Source organism: Simochromis diagramma, unplaced genomic scaffold (genome assembly GCF_900408965.1).
Source record: "Simochromis diagramma unplaced genomic scaffold, fSimDia1.1 OVJJ01000507.1, whole genome shotgun sequence".
Lineage (NCBI taxonomy): Eukaryota > Metazoa > Chordata > Actinopteri > Cichliformes > Cichlidae > Simochromis > Simochromis diagramma.
This window is the reverse complement of record NW_024387321.1, coordinates 285,749-308,441: the sequence shown is the minus strand read 5'-3', so window position 1 is coordinate 308,441 and position 22,693 is coordinate 285,749. Positions and strand designations below refer to the sequence as shown.

General features: G+C 39.0%; 1 protein-coding gene and 1 long non-coding RNA gene across 4 annotated transcripts; one reads left to right on the top strand and one right to left on the bottom strand.

Annotated features, from left to right (window-relative positions):
- Window positions 1-113: 113 nt before the first annotated feature.
- Window positions 114-5,108, bottom strand: LOC120717695. Of its 3 annotated transcripts, none has more exons than XR_005692257.1 (6): window positions 3,184-5,108; window positions 2,681-2,941; window positions 2,129-2,601; window positions 1,951-2,041; window positions 1,007-1,113; window positions 114-912 (listed from the first exon to the last, which is right to left on the bottom strand). It is a non-coding gene; the product is annotated as an uncharacterized LOC120717695 (long non-coding RNA). The 3 variants fall into 3 exon arrangements; XR_005692258.1 differs by lacking the exon at window positions 1,007-1,113 and having other exon boundaries at window positions 116-912; window positions 3,184-3,523; window positions 4,359-5,108; XR_005692256.1 differs by lacking the exon at window positions 1,007-1,113 and having other exon boundaries at window positions 117-912.
- A 1,892-nt stretch (window positions 5,109-7,000) lies between these two features.
- On the top strand, window positions 7,001-20,787 carry LOC120717685 (alpha-N-acetylneuraminide alpha-2,8-sialyltransferase-like). Its single transcript, XM_040005881.1, has 8 exons — window positions 7,001-7,100; window positions 7,166-7,235; window positions 12,448-12,519; window positions 12,634-12,708; window positions 17,331-17,472; window positions 19,504-19,616; window positions 19,693-19,785; window positions 19,864-20,787. Exons 1-8 carry the CDS (start codon window positions 7,001-7,003, stop codon window positions 20,339-20,341), a joined length of 1,143 nt encoding a protein of 380 aa, XP_039861815.1. The 3' UTR covers window positions 20,342-20,787.
- Window positions 20,788-22,693: the final 1,906 nt, after the last annotated feature.

The window sequence follows — 22,693 nt, the reverse complement described above, 5'->3', positions numbered from 1 at the left end:
TTTTTAAAAATATATATTTTTACTCCTCCACATTTGGGGGGGCGGAGCCCGAGCGCCCCCTATGGGCCAGCCGCCACTGCTGGCAGAACAAGCTGGTGTTTAATTCTCTGTCCGAGGAATAAAAAATAGGGGGAGTTGAATAAAAGAGGGGAAGAAAGTGAGCCTGTAAAACTCTAAAACAAATGGTCAAGATGTGTTGAGATGTATTATCTGTAAAATTGTTCAGTCAAGATGTGAAACAGAAAAGGGGGAAATGGGAGCTTCTCCTCGTTTTATTTTTTTTCTTGACTTGTGCTTCAAGAAATTTCTTCTAAGTGGACCTGTTTAAATTTTACCCTTGATGTGTTTTGGCTATTGCCTTTACGTATAAACCAAAAGGCAACTTTAACAAATCTTATTAAAATATTGTAATAAGTTTTTAGCATAAGGACGTCGACCAATGTGGAAAAATATCACATTTATTAAACAAGATTTATAAAGTCTTTAATGTTGAACATTTTTAAGGGAAATTTGTACAGTAAAGCAACCACAATTAGAAATAAAAAAGTAGTTAGAATGAAATACATTGTTGATTAATATCATGTGTACAAACAACCCTGTACATGATTGTCTTTTCTCAGTTAGTTTGTATATTGTGTTTTGTATATCAGTCTTAGGTAAATGTGGGAGAGGAGGGTCTAGTCTGGGACTCTTACTGGACACGTGGATGAGGATTCCGACCCTGACCATGGCATAATCTCCTCACATAGTCCAACACCCTGAGCCTCTATGATCAAGAGGGAGGGTGAGAATTAGTAAGTGTCAGGGGGGGGGGGGGGGGGGGGTCTGTGAAGGTTCTCAGTCACCCAGGTCATCGTAGAAGAAGTCCAGGCGTTTTTCTTTCCAAGCTCCTTTGACAATTGGCCCATAATTCTGCAGTGGAAGAATAAATAGTACATGGAGTTCAGTTGTTGTTTTTTTACATATAAGAATCTGAAAAATGTTTCTGCATTTGTATTCAGACCACCTGAGTCAATAATTTGTAGGCAGCATTTTGCAAGGTCAAGATGTTAAATCTGACCAGAGAACCTTCTTTGACATGTTTGCTGTCTCCACTATGTGGCTTGTCAAAAGCTGCAAATAGGAAATATGGATTTCAGTTTGTAGAATGTTCAAATGTGCACTCATATAAGCAACGTGTGTGGTGTGTGCACTTGTGTGCATGCATGTGCGTCTTAAATGTCCTGCAATGAGACATCAGCCGTGTTGGTTAAAGCCTTTTTACCAGAAAACAGGAAACTGGGCTACAGACATGTTAGTTTCTTTTACTGTCAGGCTGAAAAAAAAAAGTAAAGCATAAAAAGAGCACCCGCTGCTAACTGTCATTAAAAAAAGCCAAATAAAGGAACAAAACTGTATAAACTGTATATACTTAAAAAAAACAGGTGCATTTTTCAATGACCGACAACAGTCATAATCTTAATCAATTTCTCTGCTAGTGGTAAAAATCACTGTAGATGCTGACAACAAGTTTCTTTGTGTCATCAGATAAAGGGGCTTTGGCTCTGCACTTTACTGGAGTCCATTCATGAGCTGAAAGTGTGGCTCCAGACAGAGCTACACTATTTGTGAAGTGAAACCCTTAAAATAAAAAACAAAACAAAAACAAATAAATACTGTTATTTTATTGAGCAAATATCTGTTGCTGTTTTTTTATTGACAGCAAAGCAAGGAAATACGTGGGAAGCAAAATGCAACATCTGCACCAGTGAAGAACTTCTTCTGAACTTAGCATAAGACATTTGACTGAAGAGTAGGAAACATAGTGCATACTGCTTTTAAATCACATGGCAGCGCTGATAAAACAAACAAAATGTTTGCATTAGTAAACAGTGTATTGCAGATTTCTTTCATTGGTTAACCACGGTGATGTGACATCCACCTTCTGACTGAATGAACAGGAACTCTTACTGTGCAACTCAGAAGTGATGCTCAGTGGTCACCTCCACAATGTTATCAAAGTCCTCAGTCTGTCTCTGCTCAGCTTGGGTCAGCAGGGATGCTAGCATAGACAGGAGGTAAGATGAGACATTTCTAATAGAAACAAAAGAAACTGATGAAAAAAATCAGAGGAGACTCGGAGTGTTACCTTTGGTTCTGTGTCGATATAAAGACACCATGAGCAGAGTGGAGATGAAGTATGGACAAATTACCACCAGGTGAGAGACAATGCTGAACACAAGGTTGAGGGAGGTGGGGTCAGGAGGTGGTGCTGAGGATGGGTGTAGGATTGTGTTTGCAGGCCTATCTGCAGAGAGAATCCCACCTGTTCAGGTGAATTTGTAGGTGAAATGGTAAAATGTGAGTGAAGCTCCTCACCTGTGACAGTGATCCAGCTGGATGGAGACTCTCCATGACCGCTGATGTTACACATATAGAGGCCTTCATCAGACCTGGAAACATGCTGGATGGTCATGTGACCTGTCATCTCATTGCCGATAAGGGAGCCATCTTTATAGAAAGCAGCTGGGAGGCTGAAGGAATTCTTTTCTTCGCAGAGCAGAGTGACGTCATCTCCCTCCATCACAGGGAGGACAGGACTCTGCAGGATCACTGATCCACCTCAACACAGAGACAAACTACAGCATTTCATCCATTTACACACAGCTTCATCAACACTAACTCCACACACTCAGCTTACCAGTGACTGTCAGGTTAACCATGTTACTGATGGGACCCTCTCTGGACTCACACCAGTAAACTCCACTGTCCCACGGGAGGACACTGCTAATGTTACAGGAAGAATCAGCTGCTGCTCCCCACTCCTCACACTCAGCTCTGATTTCTCTGCTTGTGTTTCTCCTCAGAGTCCATCCAGCAGAGCTGTCGCCCTCCTCACAGCTCAGAGACACAAACTCTCCCCCAAACATCTGAGAGCTGCTGGGACTCACAGTCAGAAGAGCTGTGATGAAAATCTATATTAGTATATTTATATTATATTTTTCATAAACACTTAGGGCTGAAATAACATTCCTGGTGATCATCATTAACTATGTCAAACAACAGCACCTTCATTGTGATCAAACTTTAACAGAACTTTTGGGTTGAAAATATTCATTCATATTCACGAGAGTCAATAAATTTTAATCTTTAAAATGTGTCGTTTATTTCTGGTTTAAAATAGGACAAGAGAAGGTTACCGACCTTGGTTTGTGGTGTAGCTCAGCAGTGAGATCAGAACTAAAGAGAAATGAAAGAGAGGTTGGTTTAGAGGTTTTACACAGTTTGATCGAGCTACAGACTCATGCAGAATAAGCAGAAAAAGCAGGAAGTAATTCTCTCTTTGTTGTCTTCTACGCAAACTCGATATTTATGTGGAGAAACAAAAGAAGTGGCATCTTTAGGCCTTTTCAAAGATGAAACCCATTACAGTATACTTACAAAGCAGAAGAAATGATTTCTCCATTCTGTCTTTTGTTGATACTGAATTAATTCTTCTTGCATCAGTTCACTCACATAAATCTAGAACCTCCTCCTCCTTCCTCTGTTACAGGGTGTTAGTTCATGTGGTTTCCCCCCTCATCATTATTATGAGAAAAGATTCTTTGGTTGCAATACATGAGGAAATACACTTTTAATACGAGGCAGTGATCAAAAAGATGAAAAAAGGAGAGAAAAATACACAGAAATGGTCAACAAAGCAAACCTTTGAGGAGAGAAAGACATCTACTCCAAATTTTACAACCAACGACGCTTTAGAAAGCACTGCAGCACTCAAGATGCAGGCTTGTGGGGGACAGAAACGAGGTAGGAACAGGCAGCAGAAGCAGATTTAAGATGAAAAATGAATTTAGTGCTGACGTTTGGGGAGCTGCATCTGCCATCATCAGTTAATATTACATATTTAAATAAATTATATAAAAACTATAGCAGTAATAACAGTTTGGAATTCTTTAGCCAGAGACGAGTGCAGAAAGGTGAAAGTCCAGAATGCAAGAAGCTGCCAGCATGCCCAAAACAACAAAGCACAAAGTGTTGCTCTGTGTTGTCTGTTTTGTTTCATGTTGTAACCTGTTGTGGAGGTATTTTACAGCTCTAAATGAAAAAACTGCAAATAGTGATGTGCGTCATTGGATCTTCCGAGGAAATCCTGAATGCAAGATTGCAAGCAGGTTAATATTTTTCACCCTGTCACAGTCCAGGTCAGTTCTCCTCTGCCTGTCCCAGGGAGGAACTGTCTTCACCTTATCTGGAGCTAATCTGGAACAATCTGCTACAGATATTTAAGACCAGTGTTGCTGTCTCGTCACTGCCAGTTCATCAACTAACCCATGTGGGTAACAGGCACTCATGCCTCAGTCTCAAGTCTATGTACTTACCTTGTTCTCTTGTGCTTCAATTCTCTCGTCACAGCTCCACTCTTTGGCTCTGCTTGCTACTCCGACACCTTCTCTTCTCAAATCACCTCTGACTCCACCTGGAACGTACGCCTTACCCCTCAGTTAAATGTACACCTGTAGGAGTTCTATAATACACAAACTCCCTTTGTTCTTTCTCCTCAGTGCCACCACACTTGTTACCAAACATGCCCTGTCCCTGTCTTAGAGCTCCACACTAGTTTTCCTAGACACAAACCTCGTGCCAAGCATGATTTTATTCTGTGTTCACACTAAACGTTTTGCCACATTCCCATTGTTGCAGAAATAAAAGCATTGTGTAAAACTAACTCAACCATCTCTTCACTTGGTCCAGCACTTGAGCCCAGTTTTAGTATAGGCCTCTGGTCCTTTGTGACACTCACAGGGTAAGGACTAGGAAGCACTGACTGGAAGCATAAAACAATCTGGCAAAGACTGAACTGCAGCCTTTTCCTTATGAAGTGGTTCCATCAAACACAGAAGCCTTAGGCTACAAAATTGCCAGGTCGACACAATGGGCGACCATGACAATTTCATTTTATATTCGTATACATCTCCATTTGTCACGTGGACATATTCAGTTCAATTCAATTTGATTTATATATCACCAAATCACCAAATCAGTCGCCTCAAGGCGCTTTATATTTTAGACCCTACAATAGACCCTACAATAATATACAGAGAAAAACCCAACAATCATATGACCCCCTAGCAGCACTTTGGCAACAGTGAGAAGGAAAAAATCCCTTTTAACAGGAAGAAACCTCCAGCAGAACCAGGCTCAGGGAGGGGCGGGGCCATCTGCTGCAACCGGTTGGGGTGAGAGAAGGAAGACAGGATAAAGACGTGCTGTGGAAGAGAGACACAGATTATTATGCACCCATGCATGTGTACACACACACACACACATTTTGTATTCTAAGTAAACAACAGAACCTGAATTTAAAACCTGTATACATGAGATTAAATTTAACGTTTAATAAAGCTGAAAGTCACCGAGAGAACAGATCTCAGCCTTCAGTATTTTGCTGTATTGCAACCCTTTAGTCTCAAGGGGAAGTACCTTAGACTGATCAAAAGTAAGGGCACAATACAAAAAGATGTGATATATAAAGTAGGCCAAAGTTTTTAACAGGCTGCAGAAGGCCATTTGGAAACACCTACCGTTGTTTTAAGGATGTCTTAAATACTCCAAAAACTCTTCGAAACATGAAGAAAAAGGCTTTTTTAAAAAAAATAAGTTTCCACAGTTCTTCTTTTCCAACCAGAAAAAGGATAGAAACCACCTCCAGCACCACTCAGCAGACTGCTACACCCTGCACTTTTGCAGGAGAGTGCAGGCCGTTCTGATCAAACTGATATGTAAATGCTTGTCTATAAAAGTTTCATTTAAACTTTGTGTGGTGAGTCTCTCTGGCTGGTTGAAAATAACCGATAACATCAGTATAACTGTCAGACTTCCAGCATCAGTTTATAGCTTAGTAAGCTGGTGCTCATGATGCTGCCTTTCATGTTCAACAATTTTGGTTCTGTCTGCCATTCTGAGTCACATTTATGTGACTGCAAGAGAGTGAAATGGCTGGAAGGTGAGATAGAAATGCAAGGGAATAATAAGGTTGGAAGGGGAACATAATAAAATTGAACATAAAAGAAAAGATAAGAGCTGCATAGAGAGGTGTGGTTCACTTTTAAGATCAACTATGTACACTGTAATCAGTTGGCTGAAAGAAGACCTGCAAAATAAAAGATTTGTAAAACCATTAAAAATCTTGGCTAAATTTAACATGTAACTACAAAATCCATAAAAATAAGTGTCCATTTGGATTTAAATCTTTTTGTCTTAACTGCCTCAATAAACAAAGAGAAGAACTTATAAAGTTTATGAACGCCTCTACAGACTGATTAGCTCTAACATTACATCATTTGTTTTAGAACAACGCATGGCAGCAGCCTACATTCACAATGTACATATAGCTACCCCAAAAGGTTGATTGTGTTCATCTGGACGTAACGTTTTCAGTGGGAGAAACATTTCGTCACTTATCCAAGTGACTTCTTCAGTCTCACTGAAGTGGGCTGGTTTCAGTCATTGTGCAAATGTACTGTTTATAAGGTTGGGGAAACCTGTAGTCAGATGAGATAGAAGAAGTCACTTGAGTGACGAAACGTTTCTCCCAATGAAAACGCTACGTGCAGATGAACAAAATCAACCTTTTAGGTATTTACTTACCTGGATGACTGAGCATGCATCAATAAATGTAGCTACATTTATAACAGGAAACTTAGAATTCAGAAAAAAACTTCAAACATAACTGTAGCCCTGGCTATATAAATAGCTCATTTACTTAAATTGTTTTTTTTCATATATTTTTAGTTAAATGCAAATGTCCACCGTGTTCAAAAATGTATACAAATGCCTGTAAGGTATCTGATGTGTGTCAGTTAAATGCACAGCCTTTTTATTTGTATTTTGAGGTGTATGTCATTATTTTTTGAAATGTTATTGATATGTACTGCAGCTCCAGTGAACCCTGAAGTAGTCTCAGGTAGAGGGGGTGGGAGTAAGTGGGGAGCCGTGTGCACTCGGCAGGCAGAGACGAGAGATGAACAACAGTGTCGTGTGGACGGAGAGTTCAAAGAAGGGCGACAAACTGATTTTCAGTTTGTCGGAGGAGACGGACGTCTTGCTGGCGTATCAGAGAGGTCCCTTCTGCTGCTGTGCTGAACTTTCATGTTCACACGGGAACACATGGATATGCAACTGTGAGTGCTGCTGCCGTGCTCTGCTGGTGGCCTTGACCCAGTTTCCCCAGCTATCCCCTTGAACTGCCTGGAGGCGTGAGTACTGTTGTGTTCACATGCTTTTTAGTTTAGTGCTTGGCAACAAGTGAAGCGGCCATGTTGTTTTAGGTCCCAACGCACCCGAGCCACGACTCAGGCCTGCAATGAGGTGTTTGTTAACAGAAAGACTGTAGCAGTTAAGGTGTGTGTGTGTTGGTGAGAGTGCGTGTGGGCCCACAATATTATTTAATTATTTGGTTCTGTCAAGGTAAATACCTTTACAAGTTTAACAGTTTAACAAACTTTATTAATTTTACTTATTTTCTTTTGTGTTTTGGAACCAATCATTCACTGAAGTGGAGTTAACTTTATAATTGACCTGCTTGTGTGTGGTTTATTTCCATATAGTGTAGTTTAATGCATATTTTATATCATAAGCGTCAAAAAGGGAGTATCAGTAGTAACAACAGGAACCAGGGCCCCTCTCAATAGAACGTGGGATGTTTGTTATATAACTTACTAACTGTCAAGAGATTCATTACAACATATTAAGAAAATATTAATATTATAGCACATTGCAGATGAAATCTGAATTTCCAACTGGAGCACTCTCTCAACTCTAATTTCTGTTTCGGAAAGTCGGAGAAGCACTACCAAACAAAATGTAACAATCCCAAGCAGCAGTAAAACTGTAAAACTTTTAACAGCTGCCACTGTTGCATATTTGTGACTCTCTAAAAAAACCATACACTGAGCACTGGCCAGGCTGTACCTATGAGTGTGCCGCATCGGAGTTTGTAAGTGCAAACAAACAAGCATTGGGCTTTACTGCAAGGAATGAATGAATGCATGTCTGTACCTTGCTAAAAACAAAAATGGAAAGTTTTTCCATGTTTTCCAGACTTTACTATTTGAATGCCTACCGTTTAGGTCACCCATTTTCTGAATTATTGTTTACTACTTATATTATATATTCTATTATACTTCTTTATTATTAGAAAATGACACACTGCCTGATGTCATTTGATACAGGAACTTAATTTAAGAATTTAATAAAATATACTCCACAATTAATATCATGAGGTTGAATATTAAAGGTTTTTGGCTTAAAAAACTTGTTTTGCATGTCATGTAGAAGAATCATGAAGTATAATATTTCCATGGATACAGTGGAACATGCGGTCAAGCCTCGTTTTGTTACTCTTTTTTTATTTAGAAAAATTGTATTCATCCAATTACCCAATAATTCAATTCAATTCAACAATTGCATCAAGATGCTTTATATTGTAAGGTATTCTACAATAGTTTCCTGTATTGGATATTATTGAACATTCACTGATATTTGTCAGTACACCCAGAATAAAATGAATAGAAATTTTTAATGATTTGATTTCCAGAATAAACAAAATCATAGTTCATTTCATGAGCTCATGAATTGGCAAACATGCATGGTCTGAAAGCATCCATAGAGGCAACTCGGTTTAAAAACGTAGGCCTTGTCCTAAAAACATCTTTGTATAAATGACCTGAGAGTGTTTATGTCTTAATGCATGCTCAATCATCCAGGTAAGAAAATCCCCAAAAGTTGATCTGTTCATCTGGACGTGACATTTTCATTGGGAGAAATATTTTGTCACTCATCCAAGTGACTTCTTCAGTCTCGTACAGTAATAATTAACTGAGGATGCCTACTTATGTTATAAATCATAAACCACCAGGCAGTTAAAACAGGCAGACAGACATATCAACATACGGGGCAAAAGTACATTAAAAAAAGCTGAGTTAGAAGAAAGTGTTAAGAAAAGTGAAGCACTAGAGCGACATGAGGAAAAAGCTCTCGATTCTGGTCAATCTTCTTTCTTTGGGGAGTCTGCTGACCACTCTTATCTGGTACACGTTCGAGGACAGGTGAGTGAGTAACTAACTTTGCATTTTACAGATAAAGGCAAGAGGTCACTAGTGAAAGTATTCTGGTCAAAAGTAGCTTATGACACTGTGAAACTACAAAAAAGTAAAAATAGTAATAATAATTCTGAAACAGGGAAGATGTAAATTGCAAATGCAAGCCAGCAGTTGCAGAAATACACACACACTTATTTTAAGCAGAAGTACACATGTGTTGAAGTACTGATTTCACTTCTTTGCTCAAGTGAAAGAAGTGAAGAAATGCAGGCTCTGTAATGAACTCAAAGTATAACAGTAAAAGTAGCTATTTGGATGACATTTGTATCAGCGCTCTTTGTTCCAGGCAAACTTTATCATCTATGCGAAAGAGATTGTTATTGTCAGTGCTTGTGCCTACGTGTCATTCACACTGTTAAAAAAACATCCTAAAAAACCAGTAATATTCCAGCAGCTGGGTTGCCAAAATAATACCGTAATATAACAGAAAATAACTTGCTGCCCTAATTTTAGATGGGATTATGCCTTTTACAAATGCTTTTAAACATCAAATTAGGAACATTTTAATGTGATCAAACAATGAAATTGCCTATAAACAAGGTCAATGAATGCATCAATATGAATAATAATGCTTAAATTTACAGTAATATACAGTAAATGTTATTTACACCACTGTTATTTGATGTAAAAAACAAAGTTGTTTATCCAATTATATTTGATGTAATACTACAGTATACGACAAAAATAATTTGATTTCTCTTTCAAAACGTGTGAAAACTTGTCAAAAAACTAGATATTGGATTTAAAATTACGATTTACTCTTGATTCTAGATAATATCACATATAAATTTAGTTTCTAAGTGTAATCTAACATAGATTTCGTGAATATGTACTGGACTTCCAATTTGAATTAAAAGTGCTCCCTGTAAGATTGTTGGTTTTATCTGCAACAAAACATCCAAAGAACCCTTATTAAACAAAACCCCTGATTATAATTACATCAAGATTATGTTAATTCTTGATCATATGTTGTGTATGAGCACTTTTTACATGTTTATTTTACTTATAAGACATGAGAAATGGTTTCAATCATTAACATGGATTTTATTGACAAAAAGATAACCCTTCCTGGAACAATCCAAGGAGAACTAACACTTATGCATGAAAAAAAGGCACATAGAAGAAAAAATCCAATTCAAACGCACATTTGAGCTTAGGAGTCATCTTATCCTCAGGATAAAAATAAGAATGTATGGTATCGGAGAATGTGAATGGGGAAAGTAGATTGCTGAGTGAAACGGATGAGCCAGAATTGTTTTGTAAAACTGGTGCAGCTTAACTGGTTTGGTGTTTGTCCGTCAGATACACAAGAAAGCACTTTTTTCTTTTGTAGAACATGCAAGCGGGCCGTCGTTATTGCCGTATTTGTCGGACTAAGGTGCTTGTAAATCTGGGAGTAATCTGGGTCCTAAACTCCGTCCTTTAAAGTCCCGAAGTCAAACAAGCATCACTGAGAGTTTAAAACTGTCTAAATTCTTTCATCTTTAATAAAATGATCAGCATTGCTGCTTTACCAGGTGTAACTATGAAGTTTGACATCCAGGCATCCATGAAAACAGAATTCATTACATTTAACGGAGTTAGAAGTTAGCAGGAAGTTATCGGAAGTCAGAGGAGATTGCAAAGAAAAGCGTCTGTACTTCTTTAAGTTGCTTGAAGACGTTTCACCTCTCATCCGAGAAGCTTCTTCAGTTCTAAGGTCAAATGGTGGAGAGTCCCAGATATAAACCTAGTGGGAGTGACCCCCCACAGAGGGACAAAAGGACCCCCTGATGATCCTCTAATCACATGAGCCAAGGTGTGAAACTGGGTGTGGGTCCCAATCAGCCAGAGTTTCGGGTGAGCTCATTGTGAAACCTGGCCCCACCCTATCATGTGATTTCCTGAGGTCAGATGGCCCAGGATGTGAGTGGGCGTTAAGGCGTCTGGGGAGGGATCTCAAAACTGGATTATAGATGGCAGACAGTTGGTGTCGTAAACCACCGCCTCTGTTCAAAGATGGTCGCTCACAGTGGACATAGATGGCTTCTTTCACTCCTCTTTCAAACCATCTGTCCTCTCTGTCCAAAATGTGAACATTGGCATCCTCGGAAGAGTGACCTTTATCCTTAAGATGCAGATGGACTGCTGAGTCTTGTCCTGTGGAGGGGGCTCTTCTATGTTGTGCCATGCGCTTGTTAAGTGGCTGTTTGGTCTCTCCAATGTAGAGGTCTGGGCATTCCTCGCTGCACTGTACAGCATACACCACATTGTTAAGTTTGTGTTTTGGAGTTTTGTCTTTCGGGTGAACCAGTTTTTGTCTGAGCGTGTTGCTGGGTCTGAAATGCACCGGGATGTCATGCTCGGAGAAAACTCTCCTGAGTTTTTCTGAAACACCGGCTACATAGGGGATGACAATGTTGTTGCGTCTGTCCTTCTTATCCTCCCTCGCTGGTGTCTGATCTTCTTTTCTGTGCCTCTTTGTGTCATGGTCCTGGGTCCCCTGACCCAGCGTTTTTAGTTCCTTGTGATGTTTGTAATATTGTACTTGTGTGAGTTATTTTATGGTTTCTAGTTTCGATCCCTTGCCCTTCATGTTTCTCTGTGTCCCCTCTGTTCTGTGTAAGTCTGTGTCTGCATGTTTGATTTCCCCTTTGTGTCTTTCGGTTCTGTCCTCTGCCTTATGGTTTATGTCTCTGTGTTTCTTAGTTGCTGTCTCCACTGTGTCAAGTTCGCGTCTCTGTGTGATCCTTCCTGTTTTACTTTGAAGTTCCGTGTCTTATGTGAATGTGTCCTGCTTTGCTTGTCTCGTCAGTCCTGATTTCTCCCAGCTGTGCCCTCCTTCTGTGTCTCATTCCCTCGTTATCCCTCTGTGTATTTAAGCCCTGTGTTTCTCTTTGTCAGTGTTGTAGTCTCCCTCACGCTGTGTGTGATTCTCCCTGTGGTTCCTGGTATACTTTATGTTTAGCTTTCCCAGTTTAGTTTAGTACTGTTTTTGTGTTTCACCTTTTGCCAGCATTAAAGCTGTGTTTTTGAGTTTACGTTTTGTCTCCGTGAGTTTGCGTTTGGGTCCTCTCCTGCCTGCCACACAGCTGAATCATGACACTTTGCTGACTTTATGAATGCCCAGTTAGGATAACCGCATGTTTTGAGTGCTTCCTTTACATGTAAAACATGCACCAAACAGCCACTTCACAAGCGCATAGCACAATATTAATTAATATTACAAATTGCAACAGATGTAAACAAAAGCAAGGAAACTAAGAAAAAAAATGGGTTCAAGAAAGGGTAACTATTTTATCTGCACAAATCTGTCTCTTTGTCACAGTTATGTGGAATTTCACCCACCGTCTCCTCAAAGAGATGCCCCAAAGCCCTCTGAACTTTGTAAAGGTTGCAAGTAAGAGCAAAAACTGTTTCTTAAGAAAGTACATTGTTTATGCTAAGATTAATTCATGTCAGCCCTGAATGGGTGATACTTCTAAATATGTACCTGAATGCTTGTGCATTACAGGGAAGTCATCGATAAAGTAAAAAAGCTCTACAATCAAACATGGAAAAAGCATGAGGAGAATTCCCACAGATTCAGGTAAGATCAGACCCTTAAAGCCTTCTAATATTCTGATATAATAATTTTTATTTCCTTTTAAATTATCTCGAAAAAAAGAAAATTAAAAATTAAAAATGTTTGTGAAGGAAACACCTGGACACTAAAACATCGTTTTCAACAAAAAACTTACCATATCTGGGACTCTCCACCATTTGACCTTAGAACTGAAGAAGCTTCTCGGATGAGAGGTGAAACGTCTTCAAGTAACTTAAAGAAGTACAGACGCTTTTCTTTGCAAGCTCCTTTGACTACGATGACCTGGATGACTGAGAACCTTGACAGACATCTTACCATAGTCACGTTTTGCTTATATTTATTATTATTCTTTTTTGATCAAACTATTGTGCATGAATGATACTCACTTAAACTTTTTTAGTTCCCGAAAAATTGAAGAGAATAAAGTCACTTGGATGGGTAACAAAACATTTCTCTTCCTGAAAACAAAACAGAATTGGCTTTCTGCAAGTTCCTTACAGCAGCAGTCCCTTTTTTGCGGACACGGACCGACAATATTTTCACGGACCAGCCTCTAAGGCAGGGGTGTCAAACTCAAATACACAGTGGGCCAAATTTCAAAACTGGAACAAAGTTGCGGGCTAACATTAATATTTATTGAAAAAAAAAAATCTTCCTCCAGATTTAAGAATGAATCTTTTCTTATGGACTCAAACACGTTTTGCTGAAAAACTGAATATGGAACAAGCAAAGCTTAATACTAAACAATATATATATTAGCTGTATAATACCAGTAGGCCAGCTCTAATAGTAATTTGGTATGGCTTTGCGGGCCAAATGTAATTAGGCTGCGGGCCAAATTTGGCCTGCGGGCCAGAGTTTGACACCTATGCTCTAAGGTGTCGCGGATAAATACAACAAAATAAAACTAGTACCGGTACCGAAAAAAAGAAGATTTATTCATAACACACGTGAAAAGACCCAGGAAAACCGAGTTAACGAAAAAAACGATAACAAAATAACGCTAAAAACCGTGAAAACCATACATTTCACACCCGAGTCTCAACTCTTGCGGCCCGGGGGTTGGGGACCGCTGCCTTACATGGATGATTGAGCATGTGTTGTGTCTGCTCTAGCAGTCCTCGCTGCTTCTTTTTTTTTAAACTTGCGGTGCAAGGGAAGCTGGCTCGGAATCTCAGAGCAGAACCTCTGCACTCGACCTCAGACAACTCCAACTCCCAGTGTCCCCTTGCCGCCTTTTATTCAGCGACAAAAACACCCATTATAAAAGAAAACCCCGTGGTGCCTCATAAAACTAAGGCACTGTGTGTGTGTGTGTGTGTGAGAATTCCTGTTGGTCATAAAAAGGGTCATCTCCCCTCACCCTGTATATGGCTTAATTCCTTTAACGGTCCGCCATATACAAAGACAGGTGAGGTCATAAATGGCAAGAAGTAAACATCCTTACTAAATAAAGAACAGAACCTTCACATAGGATATCTGTAGTTAAACACTATAGCTAATTGCCTCCCCCACCTCCTAGATGCGCAGGGAAGGATTAGAAAAAGAATTTTTACAAATTTAAGTACAACAATGGCAATTATTATCAGAATCAACCTAAAAGCATGCATCAATACATTTTAACTCACTTTGGCACAGACTGCCTAAAGCTAGTATGTGAGTACAAGCAAACACCACATAAGATGGTAGATTATTGGAACCACCTGAGATTAAGCCTCAGATGGAGACAAAGCAGAATTACTTCTAAAGGTCTTTAAATGAGATCTTGTGCTAACTTTCTAAAGTCTAACCTGTTGCTGGTGTCAGACAACAGTTTTTTGGATTTTTTTCAATATCTATAACTCTATTAACTCCTGAACTATTTGTTCAAACGAAAGAACTCCAACTGTTCCTGATTTTTTTCAGTGAAATATTTTCAGACATTAGGGTCGTTACAGTAATCCCACACAGCAAGCAGCCCCAAGAAGATGAAGGATGGTTGAAAGAAGAGAGAGTAATGAGTTTGATGGTGCTCTACAGACAACAGAATATTTATCAGGCATTTCGATTCTTTTTATTGTTTTTTTTTTTTTTTTTTTAGTAATTTCTGTGTTATTTGCCAATATTTGGATTTGCCCTGTCTGTAATTAGCATAATGACCCTACTATCGCTGAAAAAAAGCAACGAGTTCAAGGAGTATAAGATTATTTTTATTAGGCCCAGAGATGGATAAATGACTGGCAGTGACATTGATTTTCACTGGATTTCTTCTTTTAATGAATGAACCAGTCTGTTGATTAGTACATGCCTGAAGGTTTTGCTCTGTCTTTTTCAGCTAAACAATGGCCTCCTGTACTTGCACTGACATTTTGAAATGACAGCAAAAAGATATAAAATAAAATACAAACACTTTGAGTTAGCTTCTGAAATTAGTACTTTTTAATTTTTCATGAATTCAGCGGGGTGTGAAACTGGTTGTCAATCAAATGTTAAATTATTTTTGATCACCTGAACAACTGGTTGTGTGTATATAATGTTTCGAAGATTTGAGTCAATATTAGTCAAAAGAAAAAATGAAACATAAAAAAAACTAACTGTAAATATAATGTACAACAATAGATAAGTTAATATAAAATATAAAGACAAAAGAAAGGTTGTTGTCTGTCATACATGTAAATGTGTGCTGTATCAGTACCTGCCTGTGGTTGAATGGCTTTTATTTTCAGTTTCCTAAAACAACATACAGTGGGGCAAAAAAGTATTTAGTCAGCCACCGATTGTGCAAGTTCCCCCACTTAAAATGATGACAGAGGTCAGTAATTTGCACCAGAGGTACACTTCAACTGTGAGAGACAGAATGTGAAAAAAAAATCCATGAATTCACATGGTAGGATTTGTAAAGAATTTATTCGTAAATTAGGGTGGAAAATAAGTATTTGGTCACCTCAAACAAGGAAAATCTCTGGCTCTCACAGACCTGTAACGTCTTCTGTAAGAAGCTTTTCTGTCCCCCACTCGTTACCTGTATGAATGGCACCTGTTTGAACTCATCATCTGTATAAAAGACACCTGTCCACAGCCTCAAACAGTCAGAATCCAAACTCCGCCATGGCCAAGACCAAAGAGCTTTCGAAGGACACCAGGAAAAGTATTGTAGACCTGCACCAGACTGGGAAGAGTGAATCTACAATAGGCAAGCAGCTTGGTGTGAAAAAATCAACTGTGGGAGCAATCATCAGAAAATGGAAGACATACAAGACCACTGATAATCTCCTTCGATCTGGGGCTCCACGCAAGATCTCATCCCGTGGGGTCAAAATGATCATGAGAACGGTGAGCAAAGATCCCAGAACCACACGGGGGGACCTGGTGAATGACCTGCAGAGAGCTGGGACCAAAGTAACAAAGGTCACCATCAGTAACACACTACAACGGCAGGGAATCAAATCCCACAGTGCCAGACGTGTTCCGCTGCTGAAGCCAGTGCATGTCCAGGCCCGTCTGAAGTTTGCCAGAGAGCACATGGATGATACAGCAGAGGATTGGGAGAATGTCATGTGGTCAGATGAAACCAAAGTAGAACTTTTTGGTATAAACTCAACTCGTCGTGTTTGGAGGAAGAAGAATACTGAGTTGCATCCCAAGAACACCATACCTACTGTGAAGCATGGGGGTGGAAACATCATGCTATGGGGCTGTTTTTCTGCCAAGGGGTCAGGACGACTGATCCGTGTTAAGGACAGAATGAATGGGGCCATGTATCGTGAGATTTTGAGCCAAAACCTCCTTCCATCAGTGAGAACTTTGAAGATGAAATGAGGCTGGGTCTTCCAACATGACAATGATCCAAAACACACCGCCCGGGCAACAAAGGAGTGGCTCCATAAGAAGCATTTGGAAGTCCTGGAGTGGCCTAGCCAGTCTCCAGACCTCAACCCCATAGAAAATCTGTGGCGGGAGTTGAAAGTCTGTGTTGCTCGGCGACAGCCCCAAAACATCACTGCTCTCGAGAAGATCTGCATGGAGGAATGGGCCAAAATACCAGCTACTGTGTGTGCAAACCTGGTAAAGACCTATAGTAAATGTTTGACCTCTGTTATTGCCAACAAAGGTTATGTTACAAAGTATTGAGTTGTATTTTTGTTATTGACCAAATACTTATTTTCCACCCTGATGTACGAATAAATTCTTTACAAATCCTACCATGTGGATTCATGGATTTTTTTTTCACATTCTGTCTCTCACAGTTGAAGTGTACCTCTGGTGCAAATTACTGACCTCTGTCATCATTTTAGGTGGGGGAACTTGCACAATCGGTGGCTGACTAAATACTTTTTTGCCCCACTGTAACTGTTTTGGCTAAAACCACTGAAGCCTATTCAAATACTACATTATTAAAATTTTTGTTCCCCAAAGTGTTTTACTCTTACAGTAAGCCTAATTTACATTTCTAACAACCTTCTTTGGAAATTGATATGAAACTGTAATGATTATAGTGTTTTAAATAAAACAAAAGCTTTTTATACAGAACTAGCAGAAATGAAAATGACAAAACAGATGGACTCTAACTCTAGAAATTGCAAATCTGTCCACTTAACACTAAAGCTAAATTTATTTATTTATATTTTTGTCTTTTTTTCCACAAGATTACAGCTGAGGATTAATTGCAATGGATCCAACAATGCCATTGTCACTCAGGAAAACACTCCGGTGGGATCTAAGATTGTTTCTGACAAGGACAGAACTGTCATTCCTGTGACTCCAGAGCTTTTCAGTATCTTAATAAAAGTATGTTTTTCTTAAACACGGGAACAGATCTTGAAATTTGTTGTTTATGAATGAACTACTACAAACTAAAACAACATTGCTGCATATTTCAGGTCTTCGTTATTCATCAAATGTTCTAACATGATAACCCTATGTTTTGACATCACATGTCTAGTCACATGTTAAATCTTTGATAAACAGGGACCTTTACCCTTAATGGATTAAATCAAATATAATTCTTTGTGTGTGTCTTCTGAAATTAGCTGCCTAGAGTACTTTTTCAGCAATTCATCTGTATTAATAACTTTGTGGATGCTCCTTGTTTCATCCTGAGTTCTGCCTCTTACAGTCACTAGCTAATTTATAGAGCAGGCATCAGCTTAATTTTGAAATTTAGTTATCAGGCTGTGCGAAATGTAACACTGCTATAACTTTATAGTATATTTAATTGTAATACATTTTAATATTTGTAAATGGACTGATTCTTATATAGCGCTTTTTTACTCTCCACTGTATACAACATGCCTCATTCACACCCACTCATGCAAGCACTTCTAAACGCAAGTGCACACAGCACACAGTACATTCACACACAATCACACTCTGATCAACGCATTGGAGGGAGATTTGGGGTTATTATCTTGCCCAAGGACACTTGACATGCAGACTGGGGAAGCTTAGGTATAAAGATTTAAAAGTCACATTCCTTGAAGGTCAATTGTATGGCCTGTATTTGTATAGCACTTTACTCAGTCCCTAAGGACCCCAAAGCACTTCACACGTTCAGTCATCCACCCATTCACACACTCGTGTTGGCAAGCTACATTGTAGCCACAGCCGCCCTGGGGCACACTGACAGAGGCGAGGCTGCTGGACACTGGCGCCCTCTGACCACCACCTGTAGGCAACAGGTGAAGTGTCTTGCCCAAGGACACAACGACCGACACTGTCTGAGCCGGGGCAACCTTCCGATTACAAGACGAACTGCCAACTCTTGAGCCTTGATCGCCCCATGTAAGGAATTATATGGGGGTTTCACTAAGTTTCACATTAGTTTGGACCTTTGACTCCTTCTTCAAGCTCAAATAAGGTCAAACTTGTATAAAGTGGCTTTTTTCTTGAAAACTAACTGCTTGTGTTTGCACTTGCAACATTTAGGAAGTGACATTGGTATATGGGGATTATAGTTTCCAAATATCATTTGACCTAACCTTTACATTTCACATCTGCTTCTCTTTCAAATTGACCTAAAATCTTTAACAGAAAGAATTTAAAGAATTAGCTGACGTATTTAGAAATTTACTGTGGCACAATAATATTTAACAAGCTCAATTTATTATACAGATATTTACATTACCAGTTTATTATCGATTTACCTACTCTTAAATAATGTTTGTGTAAAAATAAAATCCACATAAACATCTGTCATGTAATCCTAATCTAAGTTTTACTGCAGTACAAAACAAACAAAAACAAAACTAATATATACAATATCCAGTACTATTCTGTTGAAAGTAAACACTGCCCAGAAGGTAGGTTGCCTTGGTTTGTGGTGTCAGAGTGCTTCTTGTTTTATCTATCATTTTAAACTTCAACTTTCAAGTATGCCCTACACTTATTGTCTCCTTCTATTCTAGGAGAGATTCACAAATACTGGGCCAAAGATTCACTTGGACTTAAAAAGAGACTGATTTTCAAAACAGATTTTGATAACAGGGACCTCATGAATTCATTGTTTTCAATAACAAAAGGGTTTGCACAGTAACTAGAACTAACCACCGTATATGTAATATCACATATATAATGATATCATGAAAGATTTCAATTCCAAGTAACTGATAATCCAGTTCTAATGTTTTAAAGGCAATCGGATTAAACAGGTCTATACATTTCCCTAAAAGTTTTAACGTGATAACCTTATCACTGATCTCTTCCTACATGTTTGCCATCTTCCATTAAATTCAGTGAGCACTTGTCTTTCACACAAAGTACATTTCAAACTGTTTAAATTTTGCTCTTTTTTAATTTATAATCTGTTGGTGTCAATTCCAGGAGAATCCTTTCTCAAAAAAGAGATGGGACACTTGTTCAGTTGTTGGGAACGGTGGGATTCTGACAAACAGCGGCTGTGGAAAAATGATTGATTCAACTGATTTTGTTATTAGGTGAGAAAGATGTCAAGAACAAAAATCATGATGAGGACTCTTCTCTCTGTAAGTAATATTTTGTTGTTCTTTTCAGGTGCAACCTTCCTCCTCTGGAAAATGAATTTAAGAGTGATGTTGGCATGAAGACTAACCTTGTGACAGCAAACCCAAGCATCTTAACAAAGAAGTGAGCCAAGAGTGACTCTAACATTGAAGTGACCTGTTAGTTTTGTCTTGTTTCTTTAACTAATATATTCATTTGCAGGTATGGGTCACTGATGGCACGTCGACGGGCGTTTGTAGACAGTCTCCACCAGTATGGCAACTCCCTGCTCCTCTTTCCTTGCTTCTCTTTTGGTGCTTACCGTGCAGTGTGTCAGCGGGCTGTGTATGCCATTGAAGACATGGAAATTCTTATCCAACCAATCTTCACAAACCCTCAATACTTGCAAAGTATGGACAAATTCTGGAAATCTCAGGGGGTAAATGAACGTCGGCCTAGCACTGGAGCTTATATGATTAGTCTGGCTTTGGAATTATGTGAAACAGTTCATCTTTATGGATTCTGGCCATTTAGTAATCATCCATATAAGCTCTTTCCCCTGACTAACCACTACTATGATAATGTACCCTATGATAGTAGAGTCCATGCAATGCCAGATGAGTTTTACTACTGGGTGCAACTGCACAACAAGGGCATTCTCAAGCTTCATCTTGAAGACTGTAAATCAGGTCAGGTCTAGTTTATATGATGGAATAAAATAAGAGTTTATTCAAGTGATCACCACAAAAGCCAAGACATTTGCACTGAAATCCAGTATGTGTTATTTTGATGTTACTTTAACAATCTTACAAAATATCTCTTAACTCTCTTTAAAAACCAGAGGTGACCGTGCATTTACCATCATTGCCCCTGGACTCTGGAATAATCTCCAAGTCAAAATCCCTACTTCGGAATCAATTCAATCGTTCAAATCCCGTTTAAAAACACACTTGTTTGACATAGTCTCCAAAAGTTGATTCTGTTCATCTGGACGTAGTGTTTTGTGGGAGAAAACTCATCCACTCATCCAAGTGACTTCTTCAGTCAGACTGAAGAAGTCAAGTTTAGAGTGACTAAACTTGAGCTATATTGTGTCATGGTCCTGGGTCATTAGACCGAGCGTTTTTTGTTTAGCATTAGTATTCAATTCAATAAAACTTATGTTTTGGATTAATCCTTGTCTTCTGGTTCTTAAGGGTTTTGATATTGTGTTTATTGTTTTGTATACCTACCTGTATCCTCCCCCAGTGCTCTGTTCACGTCCCTGAGTTGTGTTTGTGAATTTCATGTTTTACTCTGAAGGTCTGTGAAAGAAAGCTGTAGGCCTTGTCAGCACTTCCTTTTTATGGCCTTTGTCAACCCCCATCACCTCACTTCAGGCTTTCTTCCTGTGGGAGGAACAAGCCACTTGGCAAATTATCTGCATTTATGTCTCCTCTACTGTCTCCCCTCATCCTTCAGATGCCCATTCTGTTGTCCACAATCTCCTCTTGATGACCTCTGCAAAGCCCCGTGGCACAGCTCTCATTCTAATTAGTGATGGGATTTCCGGCTCTTTTTAGAGAACCGGCTCTTTCGGCTCCGAACCGGCTCGTCATGTTGTTTTGTTGCTTTAATTAAGTTATTATTAACAATAAAATAAAATTATGCACAAAAAGAATTACTAATGTAAAAAAAAAGTGGTTTTATTTATATATGTTTATATATAAATATATGTGGTGGCCCCTAGAGATAAAGCACGTACAAACTCCAAAGCACATCTCTAGCGTTAACTGAACTTCCAAAACAGAGCTACCTAGATCAGTTAAATTACACAATTGAAAGCATGTGTGTATTGTTTGTGTATTTATACACAAGCACTCATATATATTCAAATAATTTAAAAAAAATTAATTTACCTGTTACTACCACACCAAATCAGGTCGTTGGTACTTGCTGGCTTGTGTAGTCACCAGGTAACAAAAGCTCAACACTGGGCCCAGCATCCTGGAGCACTTCTGTTGTCTTTTGTACGTGTTTTGGAGTTTTTACGTGTTTTTACGTGTTTTGGAGTTAGTATGTGCTTTGTCTGTAGGGGCCACCGTAAATATACTTTTATTTATACACTCCACATAAAATGTAATAAATAAATCATATACTACAAAAACCTATTCACATTTCAACTTTTAACTATTTATATTTTCAGCTTTTTTCTTTTAAACAAATTTAAAGTGAAACAACACAAAAGAGTGCAAACCACAACAGAATTAAATATAAATTAAAATATGAAAACAAAAAGAAGATGCATATTCTCTGTCATATGGACCTGCATGAATAAACTTTCTGAATCCTTTATCATCCGCAACTGAAAATAGTTGTGGACGATTACTATACCTTTCTAATGTGATGTTGTTGTCCCTGGCTCTCTTTCTCTCTCTTTTCCTCCTGCTCTGTTCCTGTGCTACTGCAAGTGTAACTACCGCCCCTCCCCCCTCTTCTCGGCACAAAGCACAAGACTCGCATGCGGAGTGAAGCGGGAAAAAAGTGCGAGAGAGAGGGTGAGAGAAAGAAAAAAAAAAACAACCCACGGCTCGCGATAAGGAACCGGCTCACGTCGTTCACATCAAAGAGCCGGCTCTAAGAGCCATTTCATTCGCGACCGACACATCACTAATTCCATTGCAGCTTTATGGTTATTGTTGTGGTTCTGGAATCTTCTCATGATGACTAGTAGGGCATCAAACAGTACGACCCTTGACCTCAACCGCTGCTTGGGCTGCCAGCTATGCCAGGAATGGTCCCTGCTTTTTGCTGGGTCTCTGAAGATTTCTGATCAGCACCGAGTATCAGTTCCATCCAGCAATACTCTGGCTGCTGCACCTGTATCTCCTTACTAGAAGGAAAAACATCTAACCATTTGGAACTAACATCAATCCACATTTTCCTTTTAGCTCGGTGACCTTCACTTATGGGTCAGCAAAAAAATCGTAAATATCATGGAAAACATAGAAAGCATTGTTTTATGTTAATTCTGGAATCCCTCCTTTTGACACATGGTTTCTCCTATGAGTCA

Bases quoted from the DNA above. Each gene is read 5' to 3' on its own strand.
- LOC120717685 (XM_040005881.1), top strand. From the start codon at position 7,001: ATGAACAACAGTGTCGTGTGGACGGAGAGTTCAAAGAAGGGCGACAAA. The intron at 7,236-12,447 runs GTGAGTACTGTT...TCTTTGTCACAG, and splicing joins CCCTTGAACTGCCTGGAGGC to TTATGTGGAATTTCACCCAC. The intron at 17,473-19,503 runs GTATGTTTTTCT...TGTCAATTCCAG, and splicing joins TTTTCAGTATCTTAATAAAA to GAGAATCCTTTCTCAAAAAA.